We start from the raw sequence: 23106 nt of genomic DNA, 5'->3' as shown, positions 1-23106 counted from the left end.
CATTTAAGTATACATATATAACGAGATAACAGAATCGCTTGAGGACAAAATGAATTACTTGTGAAAACAGGAGATGGTAAATCTGAGAACTAAAGTACTAAAATCCATGTCCGTCAGACTGTAGACTGCATCATACTGATTACACTGAACAATGACTGATTTAACCACTGGGTGGCGCTTCTGTCTCTGCTGCTCCAGGGTTTGTCTCATATTACAGTCATATCCTGTTTGCTAATTATGGGTATAGAATTAAAACCAGTTTAATGTCGTTGTTAAAGATCGATTTACATGTACAAGTCTTTCTCAGGCTTCTGTTATGAATTTTGGAATAAGCGGATTTTTTTTTCTGGCATAGACAACATTTTCACATAATACTTTTAAATTTGTATTTTATTTTTGATTTTTAATACTTGTAATAAGTGTGCTCTAAGTCTTAAGATTAAGGTTAATGTAAGATCTTTCGAATCATTTCCATGGCTTTTTTCCATAACATTTTCAGATTATAGTAATTTCCATTATTATTCAAGCTGTTTGTGACCAACAGATTTGGTTTTGAGAGTTTACACTAAGGGCAACTGTTGTCCTATTCTTTTTTTCTTCTTCTTTATTTATTTATTTGATTCAATTCCTTGACTTTTCTAGCTTTTCCATGACTGAGCAGTAACCAGGACTCCTGGAACTCATACTCTTGTTTGAGTACCACTTCAGTTTCTGACCTGTTCCGTCAAACCCAAATCAACAGGGATTTTACCTTTAATAGAGGAGCTCAAGAGTTACCCGATTGATTGTCAGAAATGCTTTCTGTGCAGGAGGACACAGCGGACACTAAATTGCAAAAATGGTCTCCCTGAAACCAGAGAATGATTTCTGACATCTGACTGTAGCCTTACCCAGCCCAACTCCATAACCATTAGATTACCTCCACCCTCTACTAATATATTTGAAAGGGCTTTTTAGTTCACTTTCTTTGTCTGAATAAATGGATAATTTATGTTTTACTGTATGAACTAATAACGTACGTGCATAAAAACTAAAATCTAGTCAACAATTTATTTGACAATTTTTTTGTGGTGTGTGCATATATATATAATTAAAAAATCTAAATATATATATATATATATATATATATATATATATATATATATATATATATATATATATATAACAATATGTGGAATGTTTATATATTTTCATATTTTTTGGTATTTAATTATATTATATAATATTAATGTCATCAATAATAAAAAATACTTAGATAAATATATATATATATAAACTTCACCCACACTCTTCCATTTTGATAGGGATAATTTATTTATTTATTATGCCACGCATATAGAACTAACACTTCTCAAAAGCAACACAATGCACATCCTCATGCTGCACATGGCAGCACAGTGTGAACAGCTTAAGCTCTATGCTAAAATACTCAGTGGAGCACCAGAATCACTACAACTCACAAGCATCTTAACAAAGATCTCTCACACAACACAATAGACACAATTAAAAGACTGATGCTATTTGGATACTAAAGCATAGATGGGGATGGGGACAGGGGCTGTCACGGAGAGCAGTGTTCTGTGCCACTGACTGTAGGTCTGGACCTTTGAATCCACTGTTTCCATCTAGTCTCCATTCTACAGGAGCTGGCGTTGCGCGGCGTTATGTGTGGGAGAGTAAGCACAATGAACACACTGAGACTGATGATGGGTTGCCGCTTCAGATGGGCTTCCTGAAGTTCTTGCCAGCAAAACGGGCCTTGTCACCAAGCTCCTCCTCAATCCTGCAGACGTCAAACAATGCCAAAATCAGTCTTGGACTTTCACTCACTTTCAACAACTTAAGATGTGCAGACTGGCACTTAATGAGATGTTGCAGATTGTTGATGATTAGTAAGAAGAAACTATGCAGGGAAAAAAAAATGTTGCATCTTGAATGGAGCTTCAGGAAATAAATGAGCACGAAACACTAATGAGCCGAACTTACAATACCATGTAAAAATGTAAGTTAAGTAGTTTTTTTTTTTAAGTCTCTAATGTTCACAAATTATTTGATAAATCAAAAATGTAGTATTGTCACATGATCCTTCAGAAATCATTCTAATATGATGATTTGGTGCTCAATTAACATTTCTTCTTCTTATTGAAAACAGTGTGCCAACCAAGTAATATTTTTGTGGAAAGAGTGAATAATGTTTAAAAGAACTGAATTAATTTGAAATAGAAATCTTTTGTAACATTATACACTAAATGCCACTTTTGATCTATTTAACATATCCTTGTTGAATATTGATTTATTATAAAAAAAAATTCAGACCCCAACCTTTTAAACTGTAGTGTATTTTATGTAAAAAGAATGAGAGTTGAGGGCAATGAGTGAGCATTTGGTTGCTAGAGATAGTAGTCAAATATAGTGTACAGTTGTTATGCAAAATTTGATTGCATGATCCAACAACTGACCAATCAGAATCAAGTATTCCAGACAGAGAGCTTGTTTAAGAATGTAATGATGTAGAAATGCAAGCGCTCACCTCAGCAGCTGATTGTACTTGGCCAGGCGCTCAGACCGGCAGGGAGCACCAGTCTTGATCTGAGAGGGAAAAAAAGACAATATACTTTGTAATTCCCTACACAGCATTGGTCAACCTTAGATAAGATGGTGCTTGGTAAGCTTTGAACCTGGCCAGTGCAGAGTCCGACCACAAGGTCAGCGATAAAGGTGTCCTCTGTCTCTCCAGAACGGTGACTGACCATCACACCCCATCCATTAGACTGGGCCATCTTACAGCTAAAAAAGAAAACATATAAAACCACACGAACATGAATTTTAGTTAGTTCCTGTAGAAAAATGCACACATCATGCCCATAGTGTGAGACATCAGCAATACATACGCCTGAAGGGACTCGGTGACGGATCCGATCTGGTTGACTTTGAGCAGCAGGCAGTTGCAGGCCTTGTCAGACACGGCTTTAGCGATGCGCTTGGGGTTGGTCACAGTGAGGTCATCACCCACCACCTGGATGTCAGTGCTGGCAGTGAAGTTGGTCCAGGCTTCCCAGTCATCCTGGTCAAATGGATCCTCAATGGAGACCACTGAGAAGCAAATGATAAAACTTTATTGATTTGAGCTGGAGTTTAAAGATGCTGTATGTAGGATTGAACTAGGTATTGCAGTCCAAATTCAAAATACTGCAGAGGGTTTTTTTTCACCCGGCTCCTCCTCCTCAGACTGGAGGCACATGCAGGTTGCCATATTGATGACATCAACAGGAACGAGCGTACTTCAAGAAGAATGAAATGAAATACGCTGTGTTTTCTGCCAACTGACAACCCAGCGTGCCGAAATACAATTGGGTAAACTGGCAGTGGGTGGGTTTCGCAAACCAAAACAAAGATCGACATTCCTGCCCTGAACGCACATTTTCAAAAGAAAATATCTGAGCATGAGCTGAGCATGGTTCTGATAGCATATGATAAATAATTTAATGTCACTGTTTTTTAATTTGATAATATTTATATAATTGCAGATTAGTTTATGTTGTCTTGCACTGTGAAATTTTACTGATACTGGAATTAGGGTCAGGGTCAGATCTAATGTAACAGCTGACATTATTAAACTGTTGGAGTAAACTACTGCTCAAAAGTTTGGAATGATTTTGAAAAATCATCACACATTTATTTTAATCAAACATACAGTAAAAACAGTAATACTGTGAAAAATTATTAAAATTTAAATTGACTGTTTTAACAAAGAAACATTTCTTATTATTTTCAGTGTTTATGAACTGTGAGACATTTTTCACTCTCTGATGAACAGATTTTCCAAAAGAACAGCAATATTTTGTAAAAATATAAATGTTGCTAAATGGAAGTATATAAATGTTGTTGCTGAAAAATAATTACTGGCCTCAAAATTTTTAACAACAGTGTACCCTAGAAATGTTTCTTTTTTATTAAGAGATTGATAAATACACCACAGTTAATGCACTAGGATTTATTTATATATAATGTATTCTATAGATATCTAGTAAACCGTTGACCGGCCTCAGTGGGGTTAAATCCCCCCTGTTAAGACTCTCACCCCCACAGCAAGGTTTCATTCACTGCTGGTCTTTTTTTAGGTGATCTAAAGATACCCAACACATGAGGGAAGAATTTGTGTTTGGGTAAACACACTTAGATAAGGGAAAGGTGTTTTTGGTAACACTTTACGACAAGGTTCAACGTAAGTTAATGCACTATGATCCTTTGTTAGCAAATAGCTATTATTATGAACTGAATATGTTTTTTATGTTTATTTTACACATAACTTGTCTGCCTTAGCACTAAGTAGTTGTGACTGGCCATCTGAGGATCACAGTAGAGTATCACATACTCACACACAGTAACACTAAAGATCAGGGACACTGACCAGGATAATCCTTGACGAAGCTCCTGTAGAGGTCAGCCAGCTGGTCAGGGCTGATATAACGGCTGGGGTCATCAGGTGATTTGAAGTCCAGGTCGTACTTGCCACCCTTGTAGAACTCAGAGGCAGCCACATCCATGCCGATCACAATCTTGTCGGTGTAGCCGGCTTTGCCAATGGCATTCTTCAGCAGCTCCAGAGCTGAAAAAGTTAAGTAGTTGATGCATAATTATTTTTTTTTTTAAATCAACAAAGATTTTAGGTTAAAATGTATATTAAAGTATAAGGTAAAGTATATGCTTTAGGCTTCACATGATTTTTTTACACTACTGTAAACCTTATCCTCACATGCAGTTTTAAATGTACAAACATTTATTGTAGTCTGTAGAATGTTAACTTCCCAAAAGCATTTCAAGCCAAATGTTCAATACATCTGTAAGCACTCAAAACAAACTATTACTATTTTTGCAGTTTTTATTGGCTACAGCTAAATAATAAGCACTGATTTGTACTTTGTTTAAACAATAGTGCATCGAGAGAATATATCTCATGGTGCTATGCTTATTCCACATAAGCATTTCACCTACAGCAACTTCTGGATTCCTTTCTAATGTTTTAGTCTAATTAAGACAACTAAATAGTTTTTATTGACATTTTAACTAATGTAAATATAACAAATAATATGGGTAAAGAAGATAATTAATATTCAGACATTCAGAGAGCACTTAATCCAGTTAGACGTGAAGAACTCAACATTATTTCCTCTGAAATGGGCAGATGTTATGACTGCGCTTCGCAGGCAGCACAGAGGTCATGCGCATTCCCAGAATTCCCTGCTGTATTCCCCAGCTGCAAATCTTCACTAGGCTCAATTCAATTACACCAATTCACCAGATGTTAAAATGAAAACCATTTGTTGTTCGATGGAAATGAGTTTTGAAGTTTAGGTAATAATTCATAGTAACTCAAACATTTTGTTGTGCAAAGGTCATGTTTGTAAACTCACTTATCTCTAATCAAGATAACCGTAATCTGACTTCTCGAGTTACCCCAAGCGTCTACACTATCTCCAATCTGTATATCTTATGACATATTGTACTGTTCAGTGCTTATCTATACTTGTTTGCTTTGGCAAAAAAAATGTATTTGGTTCTAAATGTATATCATTTCTAAAATCAAACGGATTGTTTTCATTTAATTCCCAAAGTATGTTTTCCCCATGAATATAATTTATATTCACAGTGACTAATTCTGTAGTAATTACATTCTTCAAAATCTGCTCCATAAAACGGAGGCAGATCTAGATCTAGACCTGTTTTCATGAAACTCCAGACTCTCACCTTCTTTGTTCTCAAGGATGTTGGGTGCGAAGCCACCTTCATCGCCCACATTGGTGGCATCTTGGCCGTACTTCTGCTTAATGACATTCTTCAGGTTGTGATAAACTTCAGCACCAATGCGCATGGCCTCTTTGAAGTTGCTGGCACCGACAGGCAGGATCATGAACTCCTGCATGGCCAGCTTGTTGCCGGCGTGGGAGCCGCCGTTGATAACATTGAAGGCCTTGGAAAACAGACAGTCTGTTTATAGTGTGCCATAGCTTGCATCCTTCAGTAATGTGTATGGTTTATGTCATGGGGCATTTATTCCAGACCAAATGTAAGTATGAACCATATTAGCTGGTATTTATGGTATTTATAATTAATAAAAATTAACTTTCTTCCATGTTAAATTTAATAATAACTTACTACCAAATAAAACTGGGCAGATAAAATGCTCTGATGAATTCTGTCACGTGACTTGTTCAGGGCTAAGTCACGTGACTTTTAAGATATACATTGAAGAATTGATTGAGTAAACATGTTAATTTTTATGTGATATCCCAAAATTTGCATTAAATAGGTGGATGAAAACCAGTGCAAACGCTTTAATACACAGCAGTAAAGACTGATGATTATTCGGTTTATTATTGTGAGCACGTACAGGGACGGGGAGAATGACTTCTGGGTTGCCAGCGAGGTCTGCGATGTGGCGGTAGAGGGGGACGCCCTTCTCTGCAGCACCAGCCTTGCACACGGCCAGGGAAACACCCAGGATGGCATTAGCACCGAACTTTGCTGTGGATTCAAGTGAGCACATTCATTAACATAATGAATGCATATTTCAGTCTTTACAAACCTGTATGAAGAGCTGTGATCAATTACGCCTTCATACAGTTAATAAATTCTGTTATGGCAACTCAAGGAATTGTAACTATAACAAAACACTTCATCATATTAATATGCTTACACTTGTTTTCAGTGCCATCCATATCAAGCATCAGCTTATCGATCTTCTCCTGCTCCAAGACTGACACGTTCTGTTTAAGCACAAAAGACTGATTACTGACGATATCAATCATTTTTCAAGGAGAATGATATTCACAAAACCTCATTTTGCATAGAACAAATGCAACGTTATAGCATTCACAGCGTTGTGAGATTAGGGGGGAGTTTTCTAATCTTTATAACTGTCTTTAGAAATGACAAAATGCTCATATTAATTCAAATGTTAGTTAATATTCACAACAAGACACTTACCACTTCAAATAATGGTCCCAAACTTATCTAATTCTCTCAAATAATCTTTCAGTACCTTTCTTGTATATTATGAATAACCACAACTCAACAACAGTATACATTATCATGTTAGTCAAAGAACAAATATTCCTACCTGGCTAACCAGAGCAGGTGCAATTGATTTATTGATATGCTCAACAGCTTTTGAGACACCTGGAGGGACACAAGCAGACCATCACTGATCCAGGCCAAGGAGTGGGCGAACATGCAGAGCAGACATGACTAGATGATCACAGAGCAGATGAGCGCTTCATTGTCAATGAGAACATCTGTGATCATCTACTAATACCTGCTATGGTTAGTCGTCTAAGCAAACCCAAAGACTCATGCTGCTTCTGTGCTATTTCAAAAGGGGTTAAGTTCCTCACTTCAGTTAATACACACGCTAATTTACCTGATTACACAAAGCAGGGGCCAAGAATTCATTTACATATTTAACAGCTCTTTTCACCCCTGACAGACGAGAAAAGATGGCAGAAAAAAGAGAGGATGAGAGGAGAAAAGAAAAACTATGCAGTTCAAATGGATACCATAGGGGGAAAAATAATGACGAAATTATGGATTTCACAAAAATAAAGCAATTAATGTTTAAAAATAAAGTTATTATGATATATGAAATATACATTTGCAGTTATGTATATTTTAAAACATAACAAGCATGATTCAAAAGGAATATAAAATGTAAGGAAGGAAGGGAGATAAAATGTAATTTTCAGCAGCATTACTCCAGTCTTCAGTGTCACATGATCCTTCAGAAATTATTCTAATGTTCATATGCTCACAAAACATTTCTTCATGATTCTGAAGTTTTTCTGAGCTGAAATGTCTTTCCTGTCACTTTTTAAACCATTTAATGTCTTTTTTCGAATAAAAATAATTAAAAAAATAAAAATAAAAGAATAATAATAATTCTTACAAAACACCAAAATTTGATTAGTAGTGTATATTTTTATCTAAAACAATACATTTCACTTGATTAGATTTGTCAGGCAAAAATATATAAAACTCTTAAACAATTTGAAACTTTAATATCTCAAAAAGAATAGTGATGCTTTGATATATTAATTTGACAAACTTAATATCTGAAATACAAACCTTTGCCCAGATAACGTGTCTTGTCATTGTCACGGAGTTCAAGGGCTTCATAGATGCCAGTAGAAGCGCCACTGGGCACTGCAGCTCTGAAGAGACCTGTGGAATAATTAATACATGGAAACCTGTGAATGGTTATAAATATGTACAAACAACCCTGCAAATTTTACAGAAATCTGTTTCCAGAATTTCCTGCTAGACCCAATCACAGCTGGGCTACCATATAAGGAATGATAGGACACACCTCCTCACTGCAGAAGAGATTACACAATGTATACAATCTCTGCTGACCAGCATCAGACTACGTCAATATATAGTATATAATATCTTAAAAAAATTATTTAATTAAAATTAAAATTGATAAGTATGGTACCTCAAGGAATTTTTTATCACCTAAACTCAATGTAGGAAGTGACATTAATGGGGTTTCCTCTTGTGATGTAATCAACTGAGAGGGACACCCCCTGATAGAGACTGGCACACGTGGACTACATGATGGCACATTTCAGCTCAGAGTGTGGCAAATCTGCACATGCATATTCAATCAGCTCGGCTGAATGAAAGTTGAGTTGCAGAGTGTGCAGATGAAAATGGATTAAAAGCTTAACCAGAAATTCATCAACTGTTACACAGTGCGTCTGTACCTAACTAATAATTTCTTCCAAGCAATAGTAGAGTATCCAAACCCACTGAATAGGCGAACTGATTGCAGTTCTCTTGCCTGTGTTAATGTGCAAACTACCATACTGTAGCAATGCAGTCCAACTGGTACAGTATGTGCTACTTCGGCTATTTATAATCACCTACCACCTGATACGTCGACTCAGAGCTATTGGACACCGACATGAGGGCCTGAATAGGCAGAGAGCAGCTCAGAAGCTCACCCATGTGAAACTGGCACAGCATTCAGGACTGTACACACCAATAACACCACATACAATGACAATTATTGTCGCTTTGTATTGATGTTGAACTTGTAATGGACTGTTCTGCGGTTGAAGAGACAGTGGTGATGAATGATGCTTTTTATCTCTGAAATGGTCCCATTTTTTTTATTTGCTAGCTCATTACAAAATGGATTAAACTTCATGAAAGAATAATCAAATCAGTATACATGTAATGTGATTATTTTTTGTATTAAAAAACATTTGAAGTTAATATTACAAAGAAAAACAATTATATTTTAAGGTACATTTTTTTAGCATTACATACCTTTCTTGGTGTAGAGATCAACCTCCACAGTGGGGTTTCCACGGGAGTCAAAGATTTCACGAGCATGGATCTTCAGGATGGACATGTTGCAGTTTCTGAACAGAAAAAAAAACGTAAAAAAAAAAAAAAAGAACAAAAACATGAGGAGCTGATTTTATTTTATCTGAATCAACCAATATTGTATATTTAATTGTTCAAGGTCATTTACAATTGATTCAATCAAATTAACACAGTTCCTTTGGAATTCTTCAGCTTTTAAGAACTCCCGCTTTCTCCCATAGTGGGCGGAGCTAATGTGCAATTTCATTGGCTGGCGCTCACCTACCATCATCCCTGTTTTGATTTCAGCAAATCATTTCAAGCGAACGCACACAACCTGATTAATATTCATGAACCCAGCAACTCATTAATCCTCAGTATTTTTTATATTGTTCTTATTAGTAGAATTCATAATAATATTAATAATAATAATTAATATTAATAAATATTATTATTATTATCTTATTCATCAGTCATATGAATGTATTACTTTCTTATTCTTAAGTATAATTTGTTTTTTGAAGCTTTTGTGTAATAAAACAAAGGACTATTATAATTTATTTATTTTATTTGCTCATATAGGAAACCATCCACCCCCCCAAAAAAAAAAACTTTCCCATGAATATCACAAGACCCATTTCCTCATCATCACCATTTCCTGCCCTGTCAACATTGTGTGCTAACATATATATAAATAAATAAATAAATAAATAAATAAATAAAAATTATAAATCACACACACTTCATCTGGACCAATGGAAAATCCTGTAGCCTTAAATGTCTGTGGAAACTTCCCACTGGCCACAACAGTGGGTTGGGTTAACTCAGACAGACAGGAACAAGTGACTGGCCTTATGTCTGCAGTGGACAGAGAATGTGTTGCTCTCAGTTTTAACAGACTTCTATTGAGAATTACATGAGAATTAGCTTCAACTAAAATATTTACATTTTACATCTGTGATGGCCACATTAAATATGTCACATTGACAATCAAATATAGTTAATTTAGTCTAGACTAAATCTATTTGCAACATTTAAAAGCTACAAAATAAATAACAGCAAAGTCTCCGGTTACAGCTCTTTCCAATATCAGGTGTCATTTCTGACAAAATTTGCTGACAAAATGCCATGTAACGTTACAGCAGCTGTAACTTAAGACCAATTACTTTGTACACTTAACGTTTATTTATTTTATTTTATTTTTTTCATTTTTGAATAAACGTACTTCGCTCACGAGAACATCTGCATTTCTCTGTTGCAATGTTAAAATTATTAGATAACAGTAGCCGTACACTCAGATTCTTGAGTACGTCACGACAGCATCACCTTCATCAGTATTGCATAACTCAGTCGAACATCACGACCACTGATTTGGCACATCTTATTTTTAATGACATATATTATTAACTGCTAAAATATCAAAGCTACAACATACGCCCTATATTCCCCTTACCGTATCTGGCCTAGCCAGCGCAAGGACAGTCGAGAGCTGACCGTGGTGCAGAAAGCAGAGAAGGCAGGAGGCTGCTGCTCTCGCGCCCTTGTAAGTGTAGGGCATGAGGAAGCGCCAGCGCGTTTCTCGTGCTCTGATTGGTCAGACGCGCCTCACGCGGCACGCTAATAAGATTGCATGGCAAAAGGCACGTTTTCAACTATCGAAACTCCGCCTTCGACAAGGATGCGGAACTTTTAATTAATTGACTAAAATATTATTTATATTAATTGAAGGCTGTTTATGGCATGACATTGACGTTAGCTGAAATATTAATAGAGTATCTTTCGTTTAAAGCTTCCAACATTATAATTCCGTGTTTTCTGCAGGAAAGTGGTGCATAGTGGAGTACGTGCAAAGCATCACCTACTACCAAAGATGCGACACTCACAGTGACTGTGCACATGAGTGGACAGATTTTGATATTTTAAGCTCACAGTGCTCTAGAAAATTATGAACATTCGATTGCACACTAGTTTCAAAGGGTATATTGTTATACGAAATATGTAGGTTACTCGAACTCTTATAGTGATATTGTTTGAATATATTAAACTGGTGTTTTTCAAATGATACTTTAATCAATTTAAGAGCTGAGAACTTTTTGTTTGTTTGTTTTTAGTCAATGCATTCATCATAATGAAATAGAAAATCACGTTTTTTCAAGTCTATTTAGATGGTTTTTTCTGTATTCAATAGCATATCATAATATATGCAAGTTTTACAGTAAGAAAGCATTATCAGAATAATATTCACAGTATGAAAGCATTATCATTTACATTTAAAAATGTATTCTCAATGTCATCTCTCAAACGCACACGATGGACCAAGTGATGCTGTGCACATTCTAGCATCGACCATGGCAGCCTCACTCAGTGAATGACCTTGAGCAAGATTACAGGTGCGCCATCTCATGGCTGATCACAGGACTGCCACTTCAAACGTTTTTACTGAAAGTGACGTGACGTGTGGCCAAGTATGGTGCGTACTCGGAATGTGTGCTCTGCATTTAACCATTCAACCCATACAAAACTCACTACAACAGACCATTAAAGAGTACCAGAACAGCCTAGATTATCCTGTTACACCAGCAGAACTGTGCGATTACATACAAACACTTAAAACCCAAAGAGCATCTGGTATTGATGGAATTCTGAATGAAATGATTAAATTGACAGACCAAAAATAAAAACTGGCCATTCTGAAACTAATTAATATCATCCTTAGTGCAGGAGTATTTCCCAGCACTTGTAACTAAGGCCTCATCACCCCAATTCATAAAAGTGGAGACAAATTCGACCCTAACTATTGTGGAATGTGTGTAAACAGCAATTTAGGTAAACACTTTTACTTCAATGAATGCAATGCGGCATCGGAAGAAAACCATACGACATCATTAAATCCATGTACACTAATAACACATTTGCAGGTAAAATTGGCAAAAAACAGACAAATTTCCTCCCCCAGAGTCGTGGCGAGAGACAGGGCTGTAGCTTAAAGGGTCACCCAGATAGCAAAATTATGTAATTAATAACTTACCCTCATGTTGTTTCAAAACCCATAAGACCTCCATTTATCTTCAGAGCACAGTTTAAGATATTTCAGATTTAGTCCGAGAGCTCTCAGTCCCTCCATTGAAGCTGTGTGTATGTATACTGTCAATGTCCAGAAAAGTAAGAAAATCATCCTCAAAGTAGTCCATGTGACATCAGAGTGTCGGTTAGAATTTTTTGAAGAATCGAAAATACATTTTGGTCCAAAAATAGCAAAAACGACGACTTTATTCAGCATTGTCTTCTCTTCCGTGTCTGTTGTGAGAAAGAGTTCAAAACAAAGCAGTCTGGATATCCGGTTCGGGAATGAATCATTCAGTTCACCAAATCGAACTGAATCATTTTAAATGGTTCGCATCTCTAATACGCATTAATCGTATTAATGAGTTAAGCTGTTATCTTTTTTAATGTGGCTGACACTCCCTCTGAGTTCAAACAAACCAATATCCCGGAGTAATTCATTTACTCAAACAGTAAACTGACTGAACAGCTGTGAAGAGAGAGATGAACACTGAGCCGAGCCAGATAAGAAGAATCGAGGAGCTGATGAAACTGCGCATGTGTGATTCAACGTGAAGCAAACTGACACACAGAGCGCCTGAACTGATTCTTTTGGTTATTGATTCTGAACTGATTCTGTGCTAGTGTTTTGAGCGTGGGTAAAGCGAAGGCTTGAATCAAGGGCAATCATCGCAAATGACGCCATTACGTCGAGCGCAAAAGAACCGGTGAACCGTTTTCTTCAACCGGTTTATTGAATCCGAACACCGATGCAACCAGTTCTTGACTCGTGAACGAGTCAGTCTATTGTTCGTTATCTGGCTTGGCTCGGTGTTCATATTCAGTTCTCTCTACACAGTAGTTCAGTCAGTGTACTGTTTGAGTACATAAATTACTCTTGGATATTGGTTTGTTTGAACTCAGAGGGAGTGTCAGCCATATTAAAAATGTTAACAGCTTAAGTCATTTGTTGATTAATGCTTATTAGAGATGCGAACCGTTTAAAATGATTCAGTTTGATTTGGTGAACTGAATTCTTCGTTCGCGAACCGGATATCCAGACTGCTTTGTTTTGAACTCTCTCTCACAACAGACACGGAAGAGAAGACAATGCTGAATAAAGTCGTAGTTTTTGCTATTTTTGGACCAAAATGTATTTTCGATGCTTCAACAAATTCTAACCGACCCTCTGATGTCACATGGACTACTTTGATGATGTTTTTCTTACCTTTCTGGACATGGACAGTATACCGTACACACAGCTTCAATGGAGGGACTGAGAGCTCTCGGACTAAATCTAAAATATCTTAAACTGTGTTCCAAAGATAAACTGAGGTTTTACGGGTTTGAAACAACATGAAGGTAAGTTATTAATTACATAATTTTGCTATCTGGGTGAACTAACCCTTTAAGCCCTACACCATTCAATATCTACAGCAAGATCCCTTTAACAGTTCCCAGCACAGAGTCTTACCCTACTAGACAATGAAGTTAAATATCTTCTGTTTGCGGATGATCTAGTGCTGCTGTCTACAGCAGCACCTGGACCTCCTGCACACCTTCTGTCGGACATGGGCCTTGTCAGTCAACCTTACAAAGACTAAAATTATGATATTCCAAAAAAGGGCCAGCTACGAAAACCAACATCACAGTTTTAAATGAAACAACATGCCCTTAGAACACACAAAAAATTACACATACCTCAGAATAAACAACACAGGAAACTTTAACAAGCCTGTGAACGACCTGAGAGACAGGGCACAAAGAGATTTTTACGCAATCAAGCAAAATATCAAATTTGACATCCCAATTGGAATCTGGCTAAAAATAATCCAAACAGTTATAGAACCAATCGCACTCTATGGATGTGAGGTCTGGGGTCCACTCACAAACCAAGACTTCACCAAATGGGACCAACTACCAATAGAGACTTTGCAGGCAGAATTCAGTAAAAATATTCTTAGTGTACAACGGAAAACTCCAGACAATGCCTGCAGATCAGAATTAGGGCTGTACCCACTAACAATTAAAATCCCCAAAAAAGCCATTAAACTCCATGCGCACCTGAAAAGCAGTCATACTGAGACCCTCCACCATAAAGCCTTAAACTATCAAGAACTGAACCCAGAGAAAAGCCCCCTCAGCCAACTGGTCTCAGAACTGACTTTACAATCCAAAACCCAGCTAGACTAAATCAAATCATTAAAACACAGAAAGAGAAATATCTGAAACACTGGAGAGAAGCAACAGCTCAGCAAAGTAAATCAAAATCCTATCGGTCTCTAAACAGAGATTATAAATTGGCAGAATGCCTAAACAGAGTGGCAGACCCTGAACTAAGAAAAGTCCTGACCATGTACAGACTCAGTGACCATAACCCCACTATAGAGACAGACAGACAGACACAGACAGACCTGTCTACAAAAGAAGACAGATTGTGTCCACACTGCAAACAACATGAAGTGGAAAAAGAACTGCACTTTTTAACAACATGCCCTAATTATACACAAATAGGCAAACATTCAAACACACAAAGACACAACAAAAGGACAAACTCCCATACATTCTGGGAGAAACCTCAACAAGCTCTAACCTGGCTGTAAGGTACGTCAAGTCCTGCCATGATGAAAGGACAAGCAGGATACTGGTGGCTCAAGTCCTCAGACATGCAGAACATAATTTCTATGGTTCTATGAGTTTGGTGACTATAAACTACAGCGTTATCATTTTATATGTATAAAAAATGTTTTGTTTGAATTTGTCTTTTTTTTTCAGAATATAGGCCACTGGAGATTTCTCACAACAGTAATATAGTGAAATATTATTGCAAGTCAAAATAACTGATATATTTTTTTTTAATATAATTTAAAAAGCTATTTATTTCTGCGATGGCAAAGCAGAAATTTCAGCATCCAGCCTTCAGCGTCACAAGATCCTTCACAAATTATTATATTATGCTGATTTGGTGCTTAAGGAACATGCAATGTTAACAGTTAATGCTTTATATTTTTGTCAAAAAACCATGATGCAATTTTTACGATTCTTTGAACGTTCAAAAGAACAACTTTTATTTGAAATGTAAATATTTTGTAACATTAAAATGTATTTACTGTAATATTTGATCAGTTGAATGCATCATTGCTGAGTAAAAAAAATAATAATATTTTGAATGGTAGTATGTCTATTGGATGCTTGTCATTATCTTGTGGAGTTCCACTCTGTGACTTTATAGCTTGACTTGGCATGTGACTAATTACAGTTAGTTACACAGAAATTAGATTTTTATTTCAAACCACTGAAGATTGACAAGGCTTAAGGCAATTAGAACCAAAACACCTGTTGTCTTATTAGTGCTGCAAAATACAGAAAATCCTTCTACTTGCACCAATCAACCATCAAAAAACACATTGGTCAGACCATAATCACTTGTACAAGGGCAGTAACCTCTAACTGTATCAGTTTCTTATTTTATGTCTTTGACTGGTAGCACGCTAGGTTCTCCAGTATTTTTTATCTAGGTATCTTTATCTGTCTATGTACCCTTATTTTCCTGTTCTCTGTGCCCCTGCTAGATTTATAGATTTAGATGAATGTATTTTGTAATTTTAATTTAGGAACTTTCAGTTTTGATGTCATGCATAATGTATAATATCCCTAGTGTGGCTGATGTTCCCCTGGTGCTTTAATCTAAAAACAAACTGAAAAATACTCCACAAATATACACAAAATACACTACATAGCCTACTGTCAGTTAGATTTAGTTATAGCATTGATGTTGAAATCCATAAAAAGTAACTATGCCAGATTAAGAGAGTTTTTAAGTTTTTGATCTTGACTAAAAACATTCCCAAAGCAGGGCCGGTAGATTTGTTCTCATATCACTCTGAATTTATGTGAAAGGTACATCTTGATCTTTTTCCTCATTACAACTGTGCTGCTATTATCTTTTTTGCAAACTACAAACATGTTTTCACAGAGCTCTGGACAGTGTTATGCAAAGCTCTTGAAATTACCAAATGGAGCACCTTTACTCCTTTATCAGCGACTCTGGAGTCTTCAAAGTAACCTTTGACCTTTGTGATCTCTTTCTTCAGACTCCATCACTCTAAGAACCTCATTTAATCAGTGACTGGCCTGTTTGATGTTGATTTCACATCCAATAGTTAAAATAACAGTGTTGAGAAATCCAAACACTTTGATATTTTTGTACCCTTTTCCTAATTTGTGCATTGTTTTACCTTATCTTCATGTGTAGAAAACCAAAAGGCATATAGGCTAATCCATTTGGACTTTTAGGAGTATCTATACGAATAATATAAATACATATAAAATAAACAGAGTTTGTATTGTTTGTCACTGCAGTCTCCCTTATCTTGTCTCCCAGTTTCTTCTTCAAATTTCCGTTCCTCTATAGAACAACCTGTAAAAACATGTTGTGACAGCCATCATAACTGTTAATGCCTAAAACTGTTAAACATCTTTACTCATGAGTGCATCTATACACTTCATTTAGCATACGATCTAGATTTAGCCAGTATAAACAATATATCTATATATATATAGTTTGAAAAAATGAAATAGTCACGTTATGTTATATTGATTTGCAGAAAATGATTTCCTTGAAATACCTGCTACTAGCATTGTAATTGTTTTATGACTTAAAATAAATCAGCTTTCATTAATCTTCATCTCATGTCATCATTTTAAACAGTTTGACATGTTAACATTACACCTTTATAGATAAGTAAAGTCTCTATATATTCCAATCAAAATATTATTTAAAAAAGTGCAACCTAAAGAGCATAAAAAAAGAAAGAAAAAAAAGTGAACAAAACCAGACGGGCCTGTTAGTGATTCCTGAGAACTACAGCTGCTTCAAAGAGTTATTTGCCAATAGACAAAACTTCTCTAAATGACCATGTTACTACACGCCCTTAGAATTCTGGGTGTCAACCGTTGCAATCAATGTCACTCTCTGCACCTCTGCACAATCCTGTCAGTGAAGAGACTGTTAGAGCATACATCACACTCAGAGTCTGTGCACACTGAGAATGCAGCTGTTTGTAGTCCTGTTATTCACCGGATTGCTGAATTTCGCATCAGCTGGAATAGATGGAAATAAATGGACATATTCAGGCAAGTGCATCCTTTTCTAAATAAATATTCACCATTAATCCTAATAGACCATAACAGCTGTACAAAGTTTTATTTGTCAAATGACAGTGAGCTGTGTTGTTCAAAGAGTAGTTATCAGAAAAAGGATATCAAAATAAATAAGAAAATTGAGGATAGAAAAGATATAAGGCTGGCGTGCAATGAAAGATAATAATGTAAGATAAGATAATGATCTAACCTGGTTAATAAAAATATGACTAAGTAAAAAATTATGAATTTAATGATTTTCAGTGGAATTAATGCATGTGACGTAAGCCGCTGTTGCTATGCTTACCTCTTCACACGACGGCACATTTTCGTTAACGAAAATTCTCGCTGCTATTTCCTTTAAATCCTGTATAACCCTCATCCATCCCTCGAGTCATTGTGACCCGAAAATTAGGATTTTTTAATTATTATTATTATTATTATAAAAATCATGTGTTGATTGACTGGTCAAAAAATTTCTTACTTTTGTCACACTTGCACCGGGAATACACACACACAAACACACACACATAAAATTTTGTAGATTCGTGAGTTTAAATGGGTGAAATAAAAAAGTAATAAATGTGTCCCTCCCGGGTCATTTTGACCCGCATAGTAATTAATGGAATTTAGGAGAAAACTTCATTTTTCATTACATTTAATTTATTTAATTTATTATTATTATTATTTTTTGATATACAAAATCTGAGATGATCCAGAAAATATTTATGCCCAGATTAAGGGCTGAGACTACAGAATATCCCCAGTGCAAAAAAACTTACACACACACACTCATTCACTCACACAAACATGGTGCACACACTCTCATAGAACACATTATAATATTTTTCATGTTTCTGCTGGGATATGACAATTTTTTTAACGTAATAAAAAAAAATGTTTTGACATTGTAAAGGGTTAACACAGTTAGATTTGAGTGATGTGAGGGAGAACAATGAGTTTATATCATATAAAAAAAAAAAAATAAATAAATAAATAAAAAATAAAAAAAAAAAAAATATATATATATATATATATATATATATATATATATATATATATATATATATATATATATATATAATATTTATGAAATTGTATGAATATACAATATATATGTTTAGGTTATAACTCAGATTTTTTTTGTTTTTTTTTTTACAAAATATGGATTTGAAGCCTTAAGATTCTCTTAATGTCTCACGTTTCATTCAGTTAAAAATCTTGGCAGCGCATCTCTCCAGGACTATCAAAAAATTAGCGAAAAGGCGGGAGCTGGTGACAGCATCAGCAATCCATATGACACTCAAGTGACACGCCATTAATTATGCAGAAGATAAAGGCTTAATATAATTTAAATGGATAAGTTATATATAAAAACGCCCCCCCCCCCCCCCCCCAGTTGTCATGAAGGTCAAAATTAGCTATATAAGGCCCCCCCCCCAACTCCAAATATTATAATCGGCAAAGTTTAATTGTGAAATTTGGGGCGCTCTGCTTAAATGCCTTTCGTTTTTTCATACAGAAGGAGAAATGGATCAGAAGCATTGGGCAGAAAAGTTTCCCGAGTGCGGCGGTAACCAGCAGTCTCCCATTGACATACAGCGGCGCAAAGTGCGCTACAATCCGCAGCTGCTCCAGCTCGAGCTGACGGGATATGACGACATGCGCGGCAGCTTTCTCATGAAAAACAATGGACATTCTGGTTTGGATACTTATATTAGAACCATTTCAAAATAAATGGACAATTCTTTATTATCATCATATTTTTTTTTATTAATATAGATTGCCTGCTATTGTTATGTGGCTGTTTTCTATAATGCCTATAATGTCAACCCCCTTTTGTTAAGAAGTGGCCAAAATCTATTTTGTACTAACGGTATCTTTATAGCATCTGTCTTTATTTAATACATGTTTCCCGTTTTACTACTTCTGTCTGTGTAATCTTTACAGGGTAGATTAGCTTTCCATGAATGTAGCCCACAATTTTTGTTTTGTTTTGTTTTTGACAGTGGAAATTCATCTGCCACAGACTATGAAGATTGCAGAGGGGTTTCCAGACAACTACACTGCTGTCCAGATGCATCTGCACTGGGGAGGCTGGGACTTGGAGGCCAGTGGATCAGAGCACACACTGGACGGCATCCGCTACATGGCAGAAGTATCTACATAATTCATTTTAGCCCAACACATGAATGCATGAAGACATTTAGAGACATCCTAGATGTAAATAAAGCAAAGCTGTTAAGTGACTGTAGGTGTGAGGACTTGTCCATCCAAGTGATGCTGGACATGTGCCTGAAATCTTACTACATTATGTCAGGTTCTATTTCAGACAAATATTTAGTTATTCTTCTTCTTTTATAAATTGTATTGTTTTGTAAATAGCATTCCTGAATTTAGTTTGCTCAAGAGTTTTGAGAAACTGAGAAACTTTAATTTAGCAATTCGGAAGAACTTGAAGTTCACATTACTCAATTTGAAGTGTAATTTCTAGCACCTTCCTGTTCGATTTCTTTCGTCACAGCTGCATGTGGTTCACTACAACTCTGATAAGTACAGCAGCTTCGACGAGGCCAAAGATAAACCAGACGGTCTTGCAGTTTTAGCCTTTTTTTATGAGGTAAGACTGTCTGTAACCATCTTTTTCCTCCTGTTTGAAATTAGAATGTTAATTTAATTTTTTATGTTTTCATTGTGGTGCAGTGCTGCCATCTAATGGGTACAAGGCAATGCAAATTATCTTCAAAGAAAAATGATGAAAATGAAAAACTCTAATTATTGTCTATGTGAATCCTCTTGAAAAAAGCTGGGCTGCACCAGATGACCGCACATTGCCAGAAGCACATAGCACGAGTAAAGATAGACATCTGTATTCCCTGAACTATATGGGTTAATTGATCAGACCAATGTGTGGTGGCCTATTGCCTGATATTCTGTTCCCACAAGCATGTGTGCAGTTCACAGGCTCCCAATGGCATTGTATGGGGGAGGTCATTGTTTTAGTAACACACCCATAGGCATTCTAATCTGCTGCAATATGTAGTACAGTTGCAAATGTCTTTGTAATTGCTTGGCTAATAGTGTGTTCACTAGCAACATCATGCCACTACCTCCTTTAGTTTCAACTCACTATAAAAAAAGAATACGATTTGTAATTTTGTAAATATTTTAAAAAAAGTATATTCATATTTATCATTTTTTTCAGAGTTTTTAATACATTTTATGATATGTATCTTTTATGTAATAGTAAAAATATAATGTTTATAGTAAAATATAATGTTTGCCTTAGTATCTAATATATGGATACTCTGTATTTAGGATGGGCATTTTGAGAACACGTACTACAGTGATTTCATTGCAAACCTGGCAAACATCAAGTATGCAGGTAATCCAATATAGTTTGGATGACCATTGCAAAGATGTTTCATTCTGTGCAGCCTCGTATGAATACTTCATTTTCTTTATTTTTCTCTCTTTGCAGGCCAGGCCATGAATATCACTAACCTGAACGTACGCTCCATGCTTCCAGAGAACCTCAATCACTTTTTCAGATACCAGGGCTCTCTCACCACGCCGCCGTGCCATGAGAGCATTCTGTGGACAGTATTTGATTCGCCCATCACCCTCTCTCACAATCAGGTGCCTCCCAAAGCTCTCATGAAAAAGTTGTAAATCTTTTTTGCTTTTCTTTTAACTTTTAATGTGGTGACCTTCAGATCAGGAAATTGGAGAGCACATTAATGGACTATGAAAATAAGACCCTGTGGAACGACTACCGGATAGCCCAGCCTCTGAATGAAAGAGTGGTGGAGTCCTCTTTCCTCCCACGTCTGAGCAAAGGAGGTGAGGGGAGGGCTTCATCCTTTCCAGCAGTTATGAAAAACGCTCTTTGTTAGGCCTGCGGTGCCTGAACATATTCTCTTCTCTGTGGTTTCTTGCAGGAATTTGCCGTCAGGAAGAGATTGAAGCTAAGCTGAAAAAGATTGAGAGCCTTATTGTGTCACTAGACAAAAAAATGGTTCCAGGTATAACTTTTGATGAGAAATGTCAAGATTACAGGGGAATCTCAAAGGGATAGCACACCCCAAAATTTAAATTCTTCTTGTCTTTAAAAAACCTGTATGAATTTTTTTCTGCGAAACAGAAAATGAGTAATTTGTAAAAGAATGTACACGCTGCTTTTTACATACAATGAAAGGGAATGGTGCCCAAAAGCTGTCAAGCTAAATTTTCAATAGTGACTGTTCCTCATACAAACTGCCGTATGGCTGCAGAACCATTTTAAAATTGTAGTAATTTTGCTTTTTTTAAAAAATGTTTTATTTCTCTGTTTATTTTTTTCTATTCATTTTTTCTTATTTATTTTAATTTTAATTTCAGTCATTTTTGTATTTATTTCAATTAGTTGCAAAGGCAATTTTATTTTATTTCAATTAATGACATTTTTACAAATATTTTTTCATTTTAGTTTTAGTTTACAAAAACAACATTGTTCAAAAGCTTTGGAAAATCCAGTTCACCATGCACTTTCATTCTTTGAAAAAGCAGCTCAGACGTGAATTCAACTTGTTTCATGAAAAAAATTTTATTTATCGACCTATGTCATCTTTCCTTCTCAAGGCCTGCAACATATATCGCCACTCATCCTCTACTTCCCAAAAAAGAATTTGGAAAGTTATGCAATGGTGATCTTATCCCAGCCCATGAACCTCAAGTCCTTCACAGCCTGCATGAACGTCCGTATACCGCCCTTACAAGACCTCACTGTGCTTTCTTACTCCACATCACATGACAACGAGCTCAGGGTCACTTTGGGCTCTGAAGTGGGTCTCTGGATCGGAGATCAGTTTGTGAATTTACCATTTGAACGTCAATCCCTGGAATGGACAAACTACTGCTTTACCTGGGCATCACACTCAGGAGGGGCTGAACTGTGGGTGAACGGACTGGTTGGGGAAAAGCGCTACATCCAGACCGGATACACCATTTCAGCTGGAGGAACCCTCATTCTGGGGAAGGACCAGGATGGCCTGTTAGGGATCTCAGCCAATGATGCTTTTGAAGGGCACATGACCGATGTAAATGTGTGGGATTATGTGCTTACTGCGGCAGAGATTAAGGAGCAAATGTTGTGTGATAAAGGCAAGGTGAAAGGGAATGTCCTGAGCTGGGGAATCACTCCGCTCAGTCTGTTTGGAGGAGTTCAGCTGCAGGCTGAGCAGGTTTGCTATTGAGAGAGAAAGAGGCTGCTACAGGCTAAGAGCTTTTTTAAACGAATGACAATATCAGCAATATTGGCTCTGCTAACCTGAATTGTATACTCACCCAGGGGAATAACTGCAGTTAAAAAGGTATATTCTGTTCAATCTGTATTTTAAATAAAAGCATTTCAATGTATTTTTGCCCAATTGAATAATGTAAATCATATCTGAAGAATTTCAATAAAAAATATTTGCATTCTTAACCTTCACAGTCCAAATCTATTCATTTATACAAAATACAGGGGGGAAATAAATCACTATGACAAAGAAAAACATTTTAAAAATAATAAAA

The 23106-nt window shown here is 36.2% G+C and overlaps 2 protein-coding genes across 3 annotated transcripts; one reads left to right on the top strand and one right to left on the bottom strand.

The window, feature by feature from the left end:
• Positions 1–1293: 1293 nt before the first annotated feature.
• eno1a (enolase 1a, (alpha)) lies at positions 1294–10968 on the bottom strand. Of its 2 annotated transcripts, none has more exons than XM_026241174.1 (12): positions 10823–10968; positions 9331–9425; positions 8122–8217; positions 7121–7179; positions 6698–6767; positions 6392–6525; positions 5749–5971; positions 4412–4609; positions 2892–3093; positions 2679–2787; positions 2531–2589; positions 1294–1783 (listed from the first exon to the last, which is right to left on the bottom strand). In XM_026241174.1, the coding sequence occupies exons 2-12, from the start codon at positions 9413–9415 to the stop codon at positions 1720–1722; spliced, it is 1299 nt and encodes a 432-aa protein (XP_026096959.1). In that variant the 5' UTR covers positions 9416–9425; positions 10823–10968; the 3' UTR covers positions 1294–1719. The 2 variants fall into 2 exon arrangements, with proteins under 2 accessions (XP_026096959.1, XP_026096958.1); XM_026241173.1 differs by lacking the exon at positions 7121–7179 and adding an exon at positions 7421–7479 and having other exon boundaries at positions 10823–10945.
• A 6415-nt stretch (positions 10969–17383) lies between these two features.
• On the top strand, positions 17384–23017 carry ca6 (carbonic anhydrase VI). The gene is made up of 9 exons (XM_026241171.1): positions 17384–17547; positions 19076–19255; positions 19563–19711; positions 20078–20173; positions 20872–20938; positions 21035–21192; positions 21270–21396; positions 21495–21578; positions 22174–23017. Exons 1-9 carry the CDS (start codon positions 17463–17465, stop codon positions 22785–22787), a joined length of 1560 nt encoding a protein of 519 aa, XP_026096956.1. The 5' UTR covers positions 17384–17462; the 3' UTR covers positions 22788–23017.
• The last annotated feature ends 89 nt before the right edge of the window (positions 23018–23106 follow it).

Source organism: Carassius auratus, linkage group LG44F (genome assembly GCF_003368295.1).
Source record: "Carassius auratus strain Wakin linkage group LG44F, ASM336829v1, whole genome shotgun sequence".
NCBI lineage: Eukaryota > Metazoa > Chordata > Actinopteri > Cypriniformes > Cyprinidae > Carassius > Carassius auratus.
This window is presented reverse-complemented; position numbering and strand designations above follow the sequence as displayed.

Coding starts and splice junctions, on each gene's coding strand:
- eno1a (XM_026241174.1), bottom strand. CDS start 9,415: ATGTCCATCCTGAAGATCCATGCTCGTGAAATCTTTGACTCCCGTGGA. Junction 6,768..7,120: donor CACCTGCTCTGGTTAGCCAG/GTAGGAATATTT, acceptor GTGCTTAAACAG/AACGTGTCAGTCTTGGAGCA. Junction 2,788..2,891: donor GTCACCGAGTCCCTTCAGGC/GTATGTATTGCT, acceptor TTTCTTTTTTAG/CTGTAAGATGGCCCAGTCTA.
- ca6 (XM_026241171.1), top strand. CDS start 17,463: ATGCAGCTGTTTGTAGTCCTGTTATTCACCGGATTGCTGAATTTCGCA. Junction 20,174..20,871: donor TTTTAGCCTTTTTTTATGAG/GTAAGACTGTCT, acceptor CTCTGTATTTAG/GATGGGCATTTTGAGAACAC. Junction 21,193..21,269: donor TCACCCTCTCTCACAATCAG/GTGCCTCCCAAA, acceptor GGTGACCTTCAG/ATCAGGAAATTGGAGAGCAC.